This window comes from Monodon monoceros, unplaced genomic scaffold (assembly GCF_005190385.1).
Source record: "Monodon monoceros isolate NGI ecotype Baffin Bay Population unplaced genomic scaffold, NGI_Narwhal_1 Super_Scaffold_5, whole genome shotgun sequence".
Taxonomy (NCBI): Eukaryota; Metazoa; Chordata; class Mammalia; order Artiodactyla; family Monodontidae; genus Monodon; species Monodon monoceros.
This window is the reverse complement of record NW_021703782.1, coordinates 71,374,214-71,392,183: the sequence shown is the minus strand read 5'-3', so window position 1 is coordinate 71,392,183 and position 17,970 is coordinate 71,374,214. Positions and strand designations below refer to the sequence as shown.

Below are 17,970 nucleotides of genomic sequence, written 5' to 3'. Positions count from 1 at the left end.
ATTGGAGTATTATTGCTTTACAATGGTGTGTTAGTTTCTGTTTTATAACAAAGTGAATCAGTTATACATATACACATGTTCCCATATCTCTTCCCTCTTGTGTCTCCCTCCCTCCCACCCTCCCTATCCCACCCCTCTAGGTGGTCACATGCGGCTGCTTCCCACTAGCCATCTGTTTTACGTTTGGTAGTGTATATATGTCCATGCCACTCTCTCACTTTGTCACAGCTTACCCTTCCACCTCCCCATATCCTCAAGTCCATTCTCTAGTAGGTCTGCATCTTTATTCCTGTCTTACCCCTAGGTTCTTCATGACATTTTTTTTTCTTAGATTCCATATATATGTGTTAGCATATGGTATTTGTCTTTCTCTTTCTGACTTACTTCACTCTGTATGACAGTCTCTAGGTCCATCCACCTCACTACAAATAACTCAATTTCGTTTCTTTTTATGGCTGAGTAATATTCCATTGTATATATGTGCCACATCTTCTTTATCCATTCATCTGATGAGGGACACTTAGGTTGCTTCCATCTCCTGGCTGTTGTAAATAGAGCTGCAATTAACATTTTGGTACATGACTCTCTGTTTTTTTGTTTTTTTTGCGGTACGCGGACCTCTCACTGTTGTGGCCTCTCCCGTTGCGGAGCACAGGCTCCGGACACGCAGGCTTAGCGGCCATGGCTTACGGGCCTAGTCGCTCTGCGGCATGTGGGATCTTCCCAGACCGGGGCACGAACCCGTGTCCCCTGCATCGGCAGGCGGACTCTCAACCACTGCGCCACCAGGGAAGCCCTATTTGTAGTTTTTTAAGGAACCTCCATACTGTTCTCCATAGTGGCTGTACCAATTCACATTCCCACCGGCAGTGCAAGAGTGTTCCCTTTTCTCCACACCCTCTCCAGCATTTATTGTTTCTAGATTTTTTGATGATGGCCGTTCCGACCAGTGTGAGATGATATCTCATTGTAGTTTTGATTTGCATTTCTCTAATGATTAATGATGTTGAGCATTCTTTCATGTGTTTGTTGGCAATCTGTATATCTTCTTTGGAGAAATGTCTATTTAGGTCTTCTGCCCATTTTTGGATTGGGCTGTTTGTTTTTTTGTTATTTGAGCTGCATGAGCTGCTTGTAAATTTTGGAGATCAATCCTTTGTCAGTTGCTTCATTTACAAATATTTTCTCCCATTCTGATGGTTGTCTTTTGGTCTTGTTTATGGTTTCCTTTGCTGTGCAAAAGCTTTGAAGTTTCATTAGGTCCCATTTGTTTATTTTTGTTTTTATTTCCATTTCTCTAGGAGGTGGGTCAAAAAGGATCTTGCTGTGATTTATGTCACAGAGTGTTCTGCCTATGTTTTCCTCTAAGAGTTTGAGTTTCTGGCCTTACCTTTAGGTCTTTAATCCATTTGAGCTTATTTTTGTGTATGGTGTTAGGGAGTGTTCTAATCTCATACTTTTACATGTACCTGTCCAGTTTTCCCAGCACCACTTATTGAAGAGGCTGTCCTTTCTCCACTGTACATTCCTGTCTCCTTTATCAAAGATAAGGTGACCATATGTGCATGGGTTTATCTCTGGGATTTGTATCCTGTTCCATTGATCTTTCTGTTTTTGTGCCGGTACCATACTGTCTTGATTACTGTAGCTTTGTAGTATAGTCTGGAGTCAGGAAGCCCGATTCCTCCAGCTCCGTTTTTCGTTCTCAAGATTGCTTTGGCTATTCGGGGTCTTTTGTGTTTCCATACAAATTGTGAAATTTTCTGTTCTAGTTTTGTGAAAAATGCCAGTGGTAGTTTGATAGGGATTGCATTGAATCTGTAGATTGCTTTGGGTAGTAGAGTCATTTTCACAATGTTGGTTCTTCCAGTCCTAGAACATGGTATATCTCTCCATCTATTTGTATCATCTTTAATTTCTTTCATCAGTGTCTTATACTTTTCTGCATACAGGTCTTTTGTCTCCTTAGGTAGGTTTATTCCTAGATATTTTATTCTTTTTGTTGCAATGGTAAATGGGAGTGTTTTCTTAATTTCACTTTCAGATTTTTCATCGTTAGTGTATGGGAATGCAAGAGATTTCTGTGCATTAATTTTGTATCCTGCTACTTTACCACATTCATTGATTAGCTCTAGTAGTTTTCTGGTAGCATCTTTAGGGTTCTCTATGTATTGTGTCATGTCATCTGCAAACAGTGACAGCTTTACTTCTTCTTTTCCGATTTGGATTCCTTTTATTTCCTTTTCTTCTCTGATTGCTGTGGCTAAAACTTCCAAAACTACGTTGAATAAGAGTGGTGAGAGTGGGCAACCTTGTCTTGTTCCTGATCTTAGTGGAAATGGTTTCAGTTTTTCACCATTGAGGACGATGTTGGCTTTGGGTTTGTCATATATGGCCTTTATTATGTTGAGGAAAATTCCCTCTATGCCTTCTTTCTGCAGGGTTTTTATCATAAATGGGTGTTGAATTTTGTCAAAAGCTTTCTCTGCATCTATTGAGATGATCATATGGTTTTTCTCCTTCAGTTTGTTAATATGGTGTATCACCTTGATTGATTTGCATATATTGAAGAATCCTTGCATTCCTGGAATAAACCCCACTTGATCATGGTGTGTGATCCTTTTAATGTGCTGTTGGGATTCTGTTTGCTAGTATTTTGTTGAGGATTTTTGCATCTGTGTTCATCAGTGATATTGGCCTGTCGTTTTCTTTCTTTGTGACATCCTTGTCTGGTTTTGGTATCAGGGTGATGGTGGCCTCATAAAATGAGTTTGGGAGTGTTCCTCTCTCTGCTATATTTTGGAAGCGTAAAAAAGCTGAATCTTAAAAATTATTTTTGTTTTTTGAGTCCTCCCAAATTAGCCAGTTGGAAATGATTAGTTTTACGAGTCTTTGGCTGGGTGGTATTCATGGTAATACTGACACCCACAGCAGGTAGTATGGTTTTTGATCAACATTTCCCCCCAAGAGAGAACTTTAAAAATGTGAACAATGCATAGGTTTGGCTCGCTTTTGTTTGTGTTTTTAAATCCTGTTCTTTCTCTTCCTTTAAGAGAAGGGAGACATTTCTGTAAGTTTAGTTTAGCATATCTCAGATGCCACCTGAACTTTTAAAAGTCTCTGCTAGCTTGATAACTGCTCTCTACATGAGTGAGCGGATTCACTAACTCTTGTTTTCCATGGTGCAGTCTCTTCAGGATCCTTTCCTAGTTTTTTGCTTACTAGGCTGACTTGGACCATATTGAAGCCCTTCTTAGTATTCCTAGTGTCATGAAGTGAAATACTGGAGTGATATTAACTCAAAAAAGCATGCAGTTTGAATGCCCATGTATCTTGTGAGACAGCCCAGATCATTGCTTCTTTTAATTGGAGCAGTGCTTGCTCACTCCCTCTAGCACCTTAATTCTCCTACCTCAAAAGATAATTATTTTTAGAGGCTCAAAGTGAAGAACCACATGAGTAAAAGAAAAAAAAAATCTTGACATATTAATCTTGAAAGAAGGCCACTACAGTTTTAAGTCAAGTCATTGGAATTAATATTTGAATACATAGTAAAAATAATAGGTCAGGTTTATTTCCCTGCCTCATGAGAAGTAAAATGAACGATTTTTAATGCTCTCTACTACATACAGAGGAGGAAAATAAACATAAAATCCAAAAGCTGGAGGTAGCCCTTGAGGTCTTCCAGGCCAGTTCCCCTCATCTTCAGCATTTGGAGGCCAGATGACCACGTGAGGATCGTTCTTGCTGGTGGGGCCAGCCTCGGCCGGTGCTCTTTCCACACACCTGCCTGTATAGCATCTTCTGTGGAATATGAAATGAAGTGGAAAATGGCATTTCAGGTCTGTTCTGGGCCTTTTCCTCCACTTCAGATTTAATTTGTTGCTTTCCTTGAGGGAGGGCCACACAAGCCATTCTATTCTGAGCAAGTATTTACTGGTTTGATGAGGCCTTCAGAGTGCTTTCCAGAGTGTGATGTCTGGTCATTTTCCAACCAGTGCCTTTTTAAAGTATGCAGTTTATGATTATGTGTAACCTAAAAATCTGGACCACTTACTATTCATGTTTTTTATTTTCTGAAAAAATCAGTGTTAAAAGTCTGTTGGTGGATATTTATTCTGAAGGGTTCCTACTTCTTAAAATGTTATGATGATGATTTGGTATTTTTATGGTATCTTCATGCATCCCAAATAATATTCTCTAAAGAGCTGTACGTGTAGCAATATCAGCACCTTGTAAATATAAACAAATAGGTAAGTGTGTGTAACTTAGACCTTAAAAAGTTTCATATTCTTTTACATGAGGAGCTTTATCTCTTAGGAGGTGAAATTATAGCCCCAGTGTTGCAGTCTTCTCTGACTCATCCGTTAGCATAAAGACCTCAGTCATGGCTTTTGTTGAAGGCCCAGAGAATATAGGACACAAGCTGAATCTTGTATTTCGTGTGTGTCCTCCACATAAGTGCAGCAGACGTTGTAAGTGTACAAAACTGGTTCTCTTTGGAGTGAATAAGCATTTCAAACTGAACATGCTTCTCTCTGCCCAAATCTTTTCCTTTTCAGGCTTCTCTAACTAAGAATCTAGGGCGTCCATCCATCTAGTTACTCAGGCCAAAAATCTAGGAGTTATCTCTGTTTTATCTCTTCCCCTCACCACCCATTTTTCATCCAACTCCAGACTGGATCCTGAATTTGTTCCACTTTTCTCCATCATGTCTGCTGCCATCCTGGTCCAAACTACCATTATCTTTTGCTTGGATTACTGAAATACCCTACTTGCTTGTTCTTACAATCCATTCTTTACTTAGCTTAAATCAAACCATATCACTTCCCTGGTTAAAATTCTCCAAAGCCATCTAGTGCACTTAGAATAAAATCCAAGCTTGTTTCCTAAGATACAGCACCCTGTGTGACGTAGCCTCTGCCTTTGTAGCTGAGCTCCCATGTTCTCTCCTTCCTCTTTCCCAGTAACTGCTACACCTTGGCCACATTGCCCTCTTGTACCTGCAACATACCAGCCAAGCTTGTTCCCACTTTGACCTCTGAGTCAGCTGATTTACTGCTTGGAATGGTGTTTCCATTTTTTGCTGTTCGAATCTGTGTGTGTGTGTGTGTGTGTGTGTGTGTGTGTGTGTGTGTGTGTGTGTGTGTGTGGCTAGATCTTGAATATTCAGATATCAGCATTAAAGGTACCTTCTTAGAAAGGCTGTCTCTGGCCTCCCAAATTAGTCACTCCTAAGTCACTCTGTATTTCGTTTTTCTTTAATTCTTCAATGCATAGCACCTGTCTCCATTGGATTTTTTTTTTTTAATTTATTTAATTTTGGTTGCATTGGGTTCCAAATTGCTGCGCGCAGACTCTCCCTAGTCTCAGTGAGCGGGAGCCAGTCTTTGTTGCGGTGTGCGGGCGTCTCACCACGGCGGCCCCCACGCACTGCGGAGCACGGGCTCTAGGCGCACCAGCTTCAGTAGGTGTGGCACACGGGCTCAGTAGTTGTGGCTCGCGGGCTCTAGAGTGCAGGCTCAGTAGTTGTGGCACACAGGCCTGGTTGCTCCGCGGCACGTGGGGTCCTCCCGGACCAGGGCTCGAACCCGTGTCCCCTGCATTGGCAGGCGGATTCTTAACCAGTGCGCCACCAGGGAAGCCCTGGATTTTTTTTTATTCATCTATCTTCTATATGTCATCTGCCACTCACACTATGTGTTCCCCTTGTGAAAACAAGGACAGTGTGTCTTATGTTCTGATACCTGCAAGAATGTATGCATTCACCCAACAGAATGCAGCATGTACCCAATAAAATGGTGAATAAGGAATTCAAGCTAAAAATATCCAAACACTATGGCTTTAAATATTGAGATACTGGAGATGATTATTTCAGTTAATTTGGGGAGTGGAGAATTAAAATCAGGGCCTAGACTAGAATAAGGTGAGTAAGATACTGGCCTTGGATACAGAATTTAAAGCAGCTTCTCAGATGCCAGTGTGGACAGTGCAGCTCTGTGCTTTATTATAAATAAAGTAGCCTTATTTAAAATTGTGGCATTTTGTTCATCATGGATTTGGGAGGCATTAATTTTCACTTTGAAAACTACTGAATTAAACTATTATCTTGATTACTTTTTGCCTTTCCCCCAGCCCTGTATCAGACTCTTCTTCTCTTGATTAGTTAGTTTTTGCCTTTCCCCCAGCCCTGTATCAGACTATTCTGTCATTTTTCTTCTTGATTTTACACTGAAAATTATAGGCAGTATTTATTGAGTACTTACTATGTATCAGACACTGTGCTTTACTTGGATTAACTCACTGAAAACTCGGAGCGGAGCAGTAGGATAGTGGTATTTACAGGTAAGGAAACAGGCTTTGGGAGGCCAGGTACCTTCCCCAAGGTCACAGAGCTGTAAAGAGGAACCAGGATAGGCAGCATATGCAGAATATAGCAGAAGGGTGGAAACGGATTTCTGAAGTGGGAGAGATTAGGATCTAGCTACGTGGAGATAGGGTCAGATCCCACAGGTTAAGGGTCCAGTCCTACAAAACTGTTCTTCACTTCAGATGCCAATCTCAAGTCCAGGTTGTTACCTGTGCTTCTGACCAAAGGGTTATAAATTAGATGTTTCCATGACATCTGGGTTGGATTAATTTGCTTGAGCAGCTCACAGAACTCAGGAAAACATTTTACTTACTAGAGACTGTGGGTTCCTTATAAAAGAATATAACTCAGGAACAGCCAGATGGAAGAAATGCATAGGGCAAGGTAAGTGGGAAGGGGCACAGAGCTTCGATGTCCTCTCCAGAGTGTGTCACTCTCCCCAAATTTCCACGTGTTCACCAACCCGGAAGCTGTCTGAACCCTGTCCTTTTGGGTTTTTATGGAGGCTTCATTATATAGGTATGAGCCATTAAACCATTGGCCACTGGTGACTGAACTCAATCTCCAATTCCTCCTCCCTTCCTCAGAGGTCAGGGGTGAGAGTGAAAGTTCCACTTCTCTATTCCTGGTTGGTTGCCCTGGTAACCAGTCCCCATCCTTAGGCACTTTCCCAGAGTCACCTCATTAACATAACAAAAACACCTCTGATGCTCCCTTTGCTTATGAAATTCCAAGGGTTTTAGGAGCTCTGTGCCAAAAACTGGAATGGAGACCAAATAATATTATTTCTTTTTTTAAAATATCTTTATTGGAGTATAATTGCTTTACAAAATTGTGTTAGTTTCTGCCGTACAACAGAGTGAATCAGCTATATGCATACATATATCCCCATATCCCCTCCCTCTTGCTTCTCCCTCCCACCCTCCCTATCCCACCCCTCTAGGTGGTCACAGAGCACCGAGCTGATCTCCCTGTGCTATGCGGCTGCTTCCCACTAGCCATCCATTTTACGTTTGGTAGTGTATATATGTCCATGCCACTCTCTCACTTCGTCCCAGCTTCCCCTTCCCACTCTGTGTCCTCAAGTCCATTCTCTATGTCTGTGTCTTTATTTCTGCCCTGCCACTAGGTTCATCAGTACCGTTTTTTTAGATTCCATATATATGTGTTAGCATACAGTATTTGTTTTTCTCTTTCTGACTTACTTCACTCAGTATGACAGACTCTAGGTCCGTCCACCTCTTTACAGATAACTCAGTTTTGTTCCTTTCTATGGCTGAGTAATATTCCATTGTGTATATGTGCCACGTCTTCTTTATCCATTCATCTGTCGATGGACACTTAGGTTGCTTCCATGTCCTGGCTATTGTAAATAGAGCTGCAATGAACATTTTGGTACATGACTCTTTCTGAATTATGGTTTTCTCAGGGTATATGCCCAGTAATGAAATTGCTGGGTCATATGGTAGTTCTGTTTTTAGTTTTTTAAGGAACCTCCATACTGTTCTCCATAGTGGCTGTATCAGTTTACATTCCCACCAACACTGCGAGAGGGTTCCCTTTTCTCCACGCCCTCTCCAGCATTTATTGTTTGTAGATTTTTTGATGATGGCCATTCTGACCGGTGTGAGGTGATACCTTATTGTGGTTTTGATTTACATTTCTCTAATGATCAGTGATGTTGAGCATCTTTTCATGTGTTTGTTGGCAATCTGTGTATGTCTTCTTTGGAGAAATATCTATTTGGGTCTTCCGCCCATTTTTGGATTAGGTTTGTTTTTTTGTTATTGAGCTGCATGAGCTGCTTGTATATTTTGGAGATTAATCCTTTGTCAGTTGCTTCGTTTGCAAATATTTTCTTCTATTTGGAGGGTTATCTTTTCGTCTTGTTTATGGTTTCCTTTGCTGTGCAAAAGCTTTAAAGAATATTATTTCTTATTACAAAGCACTATATCACAGTAATGTTGCTTTAAAAAAAAAAGTGGGGAAAGAAGTATCTGATGGATGTGTCAACTGGTACTACTATAGGATGGCCAGAGCCTTTACAACTCTTTCACCTAGTTGTGTTTCTGTGATGTTTTCCTTATCACAACATTATTTATAAAAGTGAAAAATTAGAAGTACTCAAAACGTGTTGTGACAGGGGAATTGTTAAATTATCACACACTCTTATGATAACATTTGCTTAGAAAAGGAATCTGGAAAGCAATATACCAAAATGTTCAGATTTCAGCAATTTTGAAAACTCCTCTTCCGTTTTTCTGAATTTTCTATAATAAATATTTATAACTTTTTAAGTTGGAAAAATGTTTTATAAAAAGAAAGTTTACAAGGACATAAGATCAAGAGCCCTGGACAGACAGGAGGCCTTGGTAGATTACAGTCCATCTTCTTCCTAATTAGTGTTCAACCAGCAGAATCCTCGAACAGGTCACTTTCCTTCCCTCCTTTGTAAAATAAGTGAGTTCAGGGCTTCTTAAACTTTTTCTCTGAAACACATCCCAAGCCAGAAGAGAGTGAACAGGCACTCCTGGAGGAGGAGAGGTCTGGGGGTGCAGGGGAGGTTGGACAGGTTGGCTCAGAGTAACCTTTTTGAAGAAGTTTGGCCTGAAAATTCATGTAAACTTCCTGTTCTTCTCCAAACTATACTGATGTCAGTTTGAAATGTTTTAAATTGAGATATAATTCACATACCATAAAATCCATCATTTTAAAATGTACGTTTTAATGGCTTTTGGTACATTCGGAAGGTGGTGCAGTCAACTGACGCTAGTTTTTCATACATGGATGTTTACAACGAACACATGATGGTAAAATGGACATTCTAAGAAAATGCTCTTGTGTGTTTGAGTAACCTTGGAAGCACCTTACCCAGGAGGGTTTTACTACTTCGAGAAGCCCAGGACTAGATAATCTCCCTCTCCCAAGCATTTTCAGTAGATTGCATTTTCAATGCATTTTGCCTGTCTTTCCTTTTAAAAACAACTTAACTGGATGAGAGTTATTATTCATAGTCCTGGTTACTACTAACCTACTCATCTATTCAGTTTCCACTCACAGTTGGTGATACTAAATTCAGTTAATTTCTGTGCTGCATTTAAAAAACTGTCTAGAACCTTCTTCAGCCTTGCTGGGGGTAAAGAGTCAAGTATTCCCAACCCTTGCCCTTAAAGGACAGTCTTTAAAGGAGTGGAGGGACTTCCCTCATGGTGCAGTGGTTAAGAATCCGCCTGCCAATGCAGGGGACACGGGTTTGAGCCCTGGTCCTGGAAGATCCCACATGCCGCGGAGCAGCTAAGCCTGTGTGCCACAACTACTGAGCCTGCTCTCTAGAGCCGGCGAGCCACAACTACTGAGCCCACGTGCCACAACTACTGAAGCCCACGCGCCTAGGGCCTGTGCTCCGCATCAAGAGAAGCCACCACAATGAGAAGCCCATGCACTGCAAGGAAGAGTAGCCCCTGTTCACCACAACTAGAGAAAGCCAGCGTGCAGCAGCAAAGACCCAACGCAGCCCAAAATAAATTAAAAAAAAAAGAAAATTTAAAGAAGAGGAAGTAATGGTGACTTTGGTATTAGAGCTGTTCAGTTTCACAAGCAGCCTTCCAATTTAAGTGGAGGAAGATGGGCGGGAGGCAGAATACGTGTGTTTTTAAGTATATAACCCAGAATGTGGACAACACATGGATTGCATTTTGACACAGTGTTATTAAATCACTTTTATCTCAGTGCTATTAAGTCTTTGCAGGTGTGGGTTGGTTGATGATGTGCTTGTGGGTAGAAAATTCCTCCTTGAAATTTCTGGTTCTGTTTTATCAAAGTTTATGTGGAAGTAGCCCAGGTTCAGCTTTGGTGGTGCTGAGATTCCGTATTTTAGACTCTTGGCCTAAACCAATGGACCTTAAGTACACATACTTGGATTACAATTGAGCTCCTTGAGACTAGGGTTTGTTCTTAGCTGCTCTTTATCTGGGTGCTGGCCAATCAAGAGGGCACGGGCATTTCGCCTGAGCTTTCACATTAATTAAAGGCTTCAGATGTAGACTTCTGATGGTTTGACAATATCTCCAAATACAGTCATGAAAGGCACTAGAAGGAGAAAACGAATATATTCATTGTACAGCTTTAAATACCACAGTTTTTAGAACTCTATTTTGGAATTTCTTCTTTTTCCTGGGTGGGAGCCTAGAAAAAGTGGCAGTGGTGTGTGTGGGTCTCCCTGAGCCTGTAAGAGGCCCCGAGAAGGTCTATTTTCTGACCTTCTCTCAGGATAATGGGAATGAACCCTTGAAGTTCCTGATAGTGAAGTGTTCAGTGATTGTTTTCCAGGGGCCGTGTGTGGAAATGGGTCACACCACGTTCTTCAGACAGTCATAGTCGTAACTGACATTTTTAGGGCACTGAGCAATTCTTGTGTATATGTGGATTGTGCTTCACAGCCCTTTTGATTGAAGTGTAACCCAGGAAGCCAGCTTCAGTGGGAAAGAAGGAACCATTGAGTCCATGATTGCTTTCAACAATAAATGACAATTCATTACCATTAAGAAGGTAATGTAGGGCTTCCCTGGTGGCGCAGTGGTTGAGAGTCCGCCTGCCGATGAAGGGGATGCGGGTTTGTGCCCCGGTCCGGGAAGATCCCACATGCCGCGGAGCGGCTGGGCCCGTGAGCCATGGCCGCTGAGCCTGCACGTCCGGAGCCTGTGCTCCACAACGGGAGAGGCCACAACAGTGAGAGGCCCGCGTACCGCAAAAAAAAAGAATGTAATGTATTATTAGATTTAAAACTGTCAGGTAGGGTGTGGGATAAGAAAGACTGTCCTATAAACAACAAGGTCCTACTGTATAGCACAGGGAACTATATTCAATGTCCGGTGATAAGCCATAATGGAAAAGAATGTGAAAAAGAATGTGTGTGTGTATATATATATACATACATATATATATATATATATATATATGTATCACTTTGCTGTACAGTAGAAATTAACACATTGTAAATCAACTAAACTTCAGTAAAATAAATTTAAAAAAACAACAACGTGCTGAGCAAGAAGCCAAAAAAAAGAAAAATTGCCCTGCTTTTAGAGATTAATTGGAGGGAACTAATTACAGACTGCATCTTGAGAATGGGCCGAGTAATCAGTGTAAAGGTATAGATGGTTAGTATGAGTAGGATGCATAGAATAAACATGGATTTGTGGTAGAAGCTGTACATGGAAATCCTCTTGTACTGAAAACATCTTGGCAAAGCCTGAAGCATCAGATTGTGTGTGTGTGAGAGAAAGCGTGTATGTTGAATGTGCCACATATTCTAACAGCTTACAAAGTGTTGCCCTCCACAGTAGGATATTATATAAATTCATATTTGTTGTTCGGCCTGATGGAAGGACATGTGAAGTGAACTGGGATTGCTCTCTGTGGCTTATCCTGATCCAGTGGGTAGGGAAGAAAGTATCCCTCAAAATCAATTATGCATGCTAGATGAAGTGGCCTTTTTAAATAGCATGATTTTTTTTAAAAAATAAATTTATTTATTTATTTTTGGCTGCATTGGGTCTTCGTTGCTGCATGCAGGCTTTCTCTAGTTGCGGCGAGCGGGGGCTACTCTTCGTTGCAGTGCGCGGGCTTCTCACTGTGGTGGCTTCTCTTGCTGTGGAGTACAGGCTCTAGGTGCACAGGCTCAGTAGTTGTGGCTCGCCGGCTCTAGAGCGCAGCCTCAGTAGTTGTGGCGCATGGGCTTAGTTGCTCCACGGCATGTGGGATCTTCTCGGACCAGGGATCGAACTTGTGTCCCCTGCATTGGCAGGTGGATTCTCAACCACTGTGCCACCAGGGAAGTCCCAAATAGCATGATTCTTAAATAGTCTCATTTCTGGGTGTTTTGATGGGCTGGGGTGAGAAAAGGCATAGTACTTAAACAAAGGTACAAATAACTTTTCTAGAGAAAATTTTCAGCCACATTTATAGAGACCAATGAAGGAGAAAAGCAGGACTTTTCTGGACTCACATCCTTTTGTGTGTGATGCTTGTTATTAAATAATATGATTGGAGATATATTCAAATTAGCAAAGATGGAGCCTCCCACCCCCTAGATTTAATGTAAGGGCTCCTTCCTAGATTTGATTTTATCAATGGCTCTGATAAGATAGTAGATTTGTATTTCTTTAGGTAAGTTAAGAGTTACTGATGCTCTCTGCTGTGAAAAGAGATTAGCCAGCACTGGATTCACAAAGCAACCTACTAGTAGAAGTCTGCTTTCTTTCATTCAGAGATAAAGAATTGTGAAGTCTCTCATTATGCTTTCCATGTGGCCTTAGGAAGCATCATTTTTATAATTTGGAACAGCTGGGGGTTTGTTTTATTGTTACAGATTTTTTTTTTTTTCAATTCTAATCCTGAGTAGATTTTTTAAATATCCATTTCTGGGACTTCCCTGGTGGCTCAGTGGTTAAGAATCCGCCTGCCCACACAGGGTACACGGGTTCGAGCCCTGGCCGAGGAAGATCCCACATGCTGCGGAGCAACTAAGCCCATGCGCCACAAATACTGAGCCTGTGCTCTAGAGCCTGTGAGCCACAACTGTTGAGCCTGTGTGTCACAACTACTGAAGCCTGCGTACCTAGAGCCCGTGCTCCACAACAAGAGAAGCCACTGCAATGAGAAGCTCACGCACCGCAATGAAGACCCAACACAGCCAAAGTATAGGGGGAAAAAAACCCATTAACATGCATAAATTAAATGAAATAAAACGTCCATTTCAAACCCTGAGAATATTGTATAAGTTTATGAAAAGAGGAGAAGAACATGAAATTTGGCTTACACATTTGTGAAGAATTGTTAATTTGTCTCCATGATAGAACTCTTTTCACGGAACAAAGAAGCTGAGTTCTTTGCTTGGTTGATGTTTTAGTCCATAGTACAGAATAATACTTTGACTACTTTTATCATTGTACCTATAACATTTGCGTTACACAGATTTTCTCTTAAGTGAAGCTTGCCTTCACTTTGAATTTGCTGCATTTATACAGTAGAATCAAAGTGTGAGTATTAAATTTGTGAATAAAATTTACCTGGGAGGGATGGCCAGTCTTGGAAGATGGTACCAAGAATCAAAATGGGTCCCTATTAATTGAAGTAGTATTCAGAAATTCAGAATTAGGTTTAGATGGATGAAAGTTGAGTTTAGTCAAAGCCAGGTGGAGACATTTTTAGAGTGCGGGCAGTGGAAGTTAATTATCCTGGATTTGGGCAGCCATGACTGTGGAAGTATTGCCAAACCAAAATTGGGCAGCTGAAGGCTGGGCTCGAGCTCTACTGTTGCCAGTTACCAGCCGTGTCATCTTAGCTCAGATGCCTCACCTTTCCAAGGCTTTTTCTTTTCCACGAAATGAGGAAAAAAAAATCCGTCTCATAGAGTTTTGAAGGGATAAAATGACAGTGTATTTAAAAGTGGCAAAGTATAAAGGGTTGAACACAAATTTCTTTTGGTTCCTTTATAAGAGAGAGGATATTCAGGTAGTGGAGATGACTGACTGTTTCCCCTGTCAGGATTGGAGATTAGTCTTAAAGTGTGTGTTGCGGGGAGACAGGTAGGCTCACGTGTACATACTCTGGGGGACAAGTATTAGATTTATTAGTACTTTTGGGGGAGGGTCAGGAGCGAGCCCTGGATTCTGGTTTTGGGCTCTGTCATCATGATTGGCTTCCAGAAGAGTGTTATAAGAGTGAATTAGTGACTAGGAAAAAAAGCAGCAAGATTCATAGAGAAAGGGCAGAAGAAGAAGAGAGGGTACTTCCATTCCCTTGCCTTCCTGTTCCTTCATTTATTAAGCTGCCCATGCTTTCCTTTGGCTATTTCTACCTGTCAGGGTCTCAGCAGGAAACAGATGGCCTACTCCAGCTAGGTGACTGAGAAGAGTCTTGTTCAGGGACTGTTTAAAAGGTGCTGACCAGGTGTAGGTAACCAGTGAGGGCTAATGAGTGCAGTAACCAGGGGCCAGCGAGGTGGGGGAGCAGGTACAGTCACCCAGAGGGGGCTACCCAGCAGGAGCTGTGGCCTTTTGAAGGGGACACAGCATATCTGTGGTTCCCTTGCAGGGAGCAAACTGGGGAAATAGATACACCTTCCTCATTCTCTTGCTCTCTGGTCTCCTCCTGGTGTCTCCTATGGACTAAACCCAGGAAGACCAAGCACAAGAGAGCTGTTGATGTGAAATCCTTCTCAGTCAGCCTCCCGGGGCACCAAGCAAGATGGTAAAATGGAGAGAGAGGATCCCTGGGTGTATCTGAGGCAACAGGAACATGTCTTACTTTGAGTTGATTTTTAGATTCTTTTTTGTTTCCTCTTAATCTCTCCCCGTTTCATTCATTCTTGGGTCCCGTATTCGACCTATAATCGGAGTCTTCATTAGGGTGATGTCTAGGGGCTTAATTAGTGTAGATCCCAAGAGGGGCTAAGCGTTGACTGCTTTTGCCCAACACAGCTTAAGTGACACACAAGCCAGTGTGGTTTAGATTTCTTCTTTTACTTTCTTGAGTTTATTTTGAGAGGGTAAGTATATAAAAGCCTCTCAGCTAGGAGGAGGCCTCTTGCTCGATTCTCTTTCCTTTTCTTTTCATACCATTAACCTCACATATTAAGATTTCTTCTTGTTTTTGGTGTGGAAAAAACTGGCAGAGATTCTGATTTGATGATTATGTCTCTAGTTGGGCCCTCAGAGCAAGCTGTTGGTTCTGGGATAAGGATAATAAACAGAGAAGCGATTTAGGTCTTTTGCTTCCATACTTTGAATTGCTCAGAAAGTAAATATACTGGTTTCTTTCTATAAATTGTTGACTGGTAATGAGAAACAATTTTGTAGCTTTTAAAATACTTTCTGGGTTTTTTTTTCCCCAGTATTCGTGGATGGGATTATAAGAAGTTCATTTTTAACTCCTTGGAATTAATCTTGTTAAAATGGGTTGATAGCATTCACATTGCAGTGTTAACTTCATACTTCAGGGCATTCCGGATCACTTTATTAAAAGTCATGTGAAAATGATAAAGGAAGTGTTCATTTTATATTTCAAGAAATTGCAGATCACTTTATTAAAAGTCATATGAAAAGGATAAAGGAATCGGTGACCACTGGACAGTGGGGCTAGAAATCATCTTTCACTGTAACTGTGTGAGGCTTCTGTGTTTACCAAGACATCTGTAGTCATTTAAGGGTGCTTCTATGAAAAGTGTAATACTTATTTGAATTTTTCATGATTGTTTATAAAGATAATGAAATCCAACCACCAGAAAAACCAAACAAAATTAGGACAGATGTTGTATTCCTAGTTTTTAGTTCTCCTTTTACACCTTTTTGTTGTTGTTATTGTTTTAATGCCTTGTTGATAGGAAATGGCAATGAGGACGCTGTAGTCATCCTGTGTATTATTATTATATTCTTCCATGTTTAATATCCAAAAAACTTTTAATTTTTTCCCCACATTGTTAGGAGAAGACAAAGACATTTATTGTTTTGGAAATTTCAAGGAAATTTGAAAGTGAGTGGGAGATATTCAGAAATGAAGTTACATACTCCCAAAACCACTTATATTTTAAAAAATGAAGTTTTTAGATTCACAGTTTCAGATTCACTGTAGAAGAAATATGTTGTCATTCAGTGAAATGATCTCATGTTTCCATTTTTCCTCCTCCCCACAGGCATTTGTAGCTTTGTTATGGATTATCTTCAGGCTTATGGTAACTGAAAAGGAATATTGAGGAAGGGAAAAATGAGAACACAAAAGAAAAAAATCCAGTGACAGTAAATTTCTGTGTCATAGTTAAGAGTAGGCAGAAGGAAGGAGAGTCACTGTGTCTTCTCTGGATTCAGTGGTTCCTTGGCATAACTCAGGTGACCAAAGCCCCTGGAAATAAATACAGTTGATACTTGCTGTCCTGAAAAATGCTAATTCTTATCTGGGTACTGTGTTCTCCACATACCCCATTTTAAAATAAGAGAAAATGTCTAGAAATTTTCAGGCATTTTTGTCTTACCACTCTCTGACCAGCATTTATGTGAGTGCATTGTCATTTTCAGATCCAAATCCTGGCTAAACATCCCAGCCTCCTGGAATCATTTCAGACATTCTCCAGGGAAGAGAGCTTTATCAAGTGTTCATTCTGTTGAAACGATGCTATTTTTATTGTGTTTCATATAAGATACGTGGTTACAAATCACTATCAAAATTCCATGCTGAGCGGCTTCCAAAGAGGTGACAGTTTTTTGTTCTTTTAAAGCTCATCTGCCTCTGCAATGGACTGTCACTCCTCTGATTTTGCCGAGTGCTCACCATAGGTGGCATTTCCCCCTCTGGTGATGCCCCTCTCAGCAGGCCCGTGGAGATGTCACGTCCAAGGCCTGTTCCTAGTTTAGTTGTCTGGGAGACTGTGAGAAGGTCTCGTGGTCTGATGAGCTGCTGTTGTTTCTCTTTCAGGGACAGGAGAGAGTGGCAAGAGTACGTTTATCAAGCAGATGAGAATCATCCACGGGTCGGGCTACTCTGATGAAGACAAAAGGGGCTTCACCAAGCTGGTGTATCAGAACATCTTCACGGCCATGCAGGCTATGATCAGAGCCATGGACACGCTCAAGATCCCCTACAAGTACGAGCACAATAAGGTAGGCGTAGCTCCTCCTGGGAAGAGCTGGGATGTGTGGTGGCTTTTTTTAATGGACGTTTTCCATCTCATCCTAAATGGGGCTTTCAATGGCTCAACAAGTTGTTTATAACTGGTTTTTTCCCTTAAGTCTTTAAAGTTATAGCTATAAAAAATTGGAGTCGTATTCTTAGTGATATCACCGAAGGACGTTTGGATATTCAACAATAGATACATGGATGTTTAAAATGTAGGGGCACACATTACCTTAAGAAGACAGTTTGTCAGTTCAAGACAGATTGACCCAAGTGAGGGGATTCAGATGAGAAGCAGTGGCCTTGCTTCAACCTCCCACTCTTTGTACTCCCTTGAAAAAAAGAACAAAAACAGCTTAAGACCATTCTGTCCAGTTTAATTTTGGATTTCGTGACTTCCTTTCAGTAGTACCACAGGCTTAATTTTATTTGAAAATAGGCCCATCTGTCACTTCCAGTAACCTTTCAAACACGTTTCTCTGGAGTTGTATTAGAGTAATGGAAACTTCTAAAATCACTTGAGAAAAGGTTAGGGGAAAAAAAAAATTTAATTTTTAGCTTTTTAGAAAACAAGCAAACTTTCCCAATATTCAGCATTTTTTCTTACTTGAAACAGAAAAATCATTTGTTTTTATTCAGGTGAAAACAATTGCTGTAATTAATCACCCTCCAAATATTATAGCTACATAATGCCCAACGAGGTTGGTGCATCTGAGGGTGTCTCCAGGTTTGAGTTTATGCTGGGAGTTTATAAGGGAAGCGGAATCTATTTGGAATTTGTAGAAATGTCTTCCTGTTAATCAATCAGTATGTCTACTGATGGATGTAGTCTTTGTTCCTTACAACTTGTAGATGCTGATCTTATAATAAGTTGGTAAAACCTCACCTTTTGTTTACAAAACATTACCTTTGCACCTACATTTATTTTAGGA

The 17,970-nt window shown here is 40.9% G+C and overlaps 1 protein-coding gene across 1 annotated transcript in view; it reads left to right on the top strand.

Annotated features, from left to right (window-relative positions):
• The window catches only part of GNAQ (G protein subunit alpha q), a 289,672-nt gene that overhangs the window by 86,909 nt on the left and 184,793 nt on the right, over positions 1–17,970 (top strand). Inside the window, exon 2 of the mRNA XM_029202711.1 lies at positions 16,841–17,025. Within this exon, the coding sequence (XP_029058544.1) occupies positions 16,841–17,025 (185 nt within the window). The remainder of the gene's footprint in view (positions 1–16,840; positions 17,026–17,970) is intronic.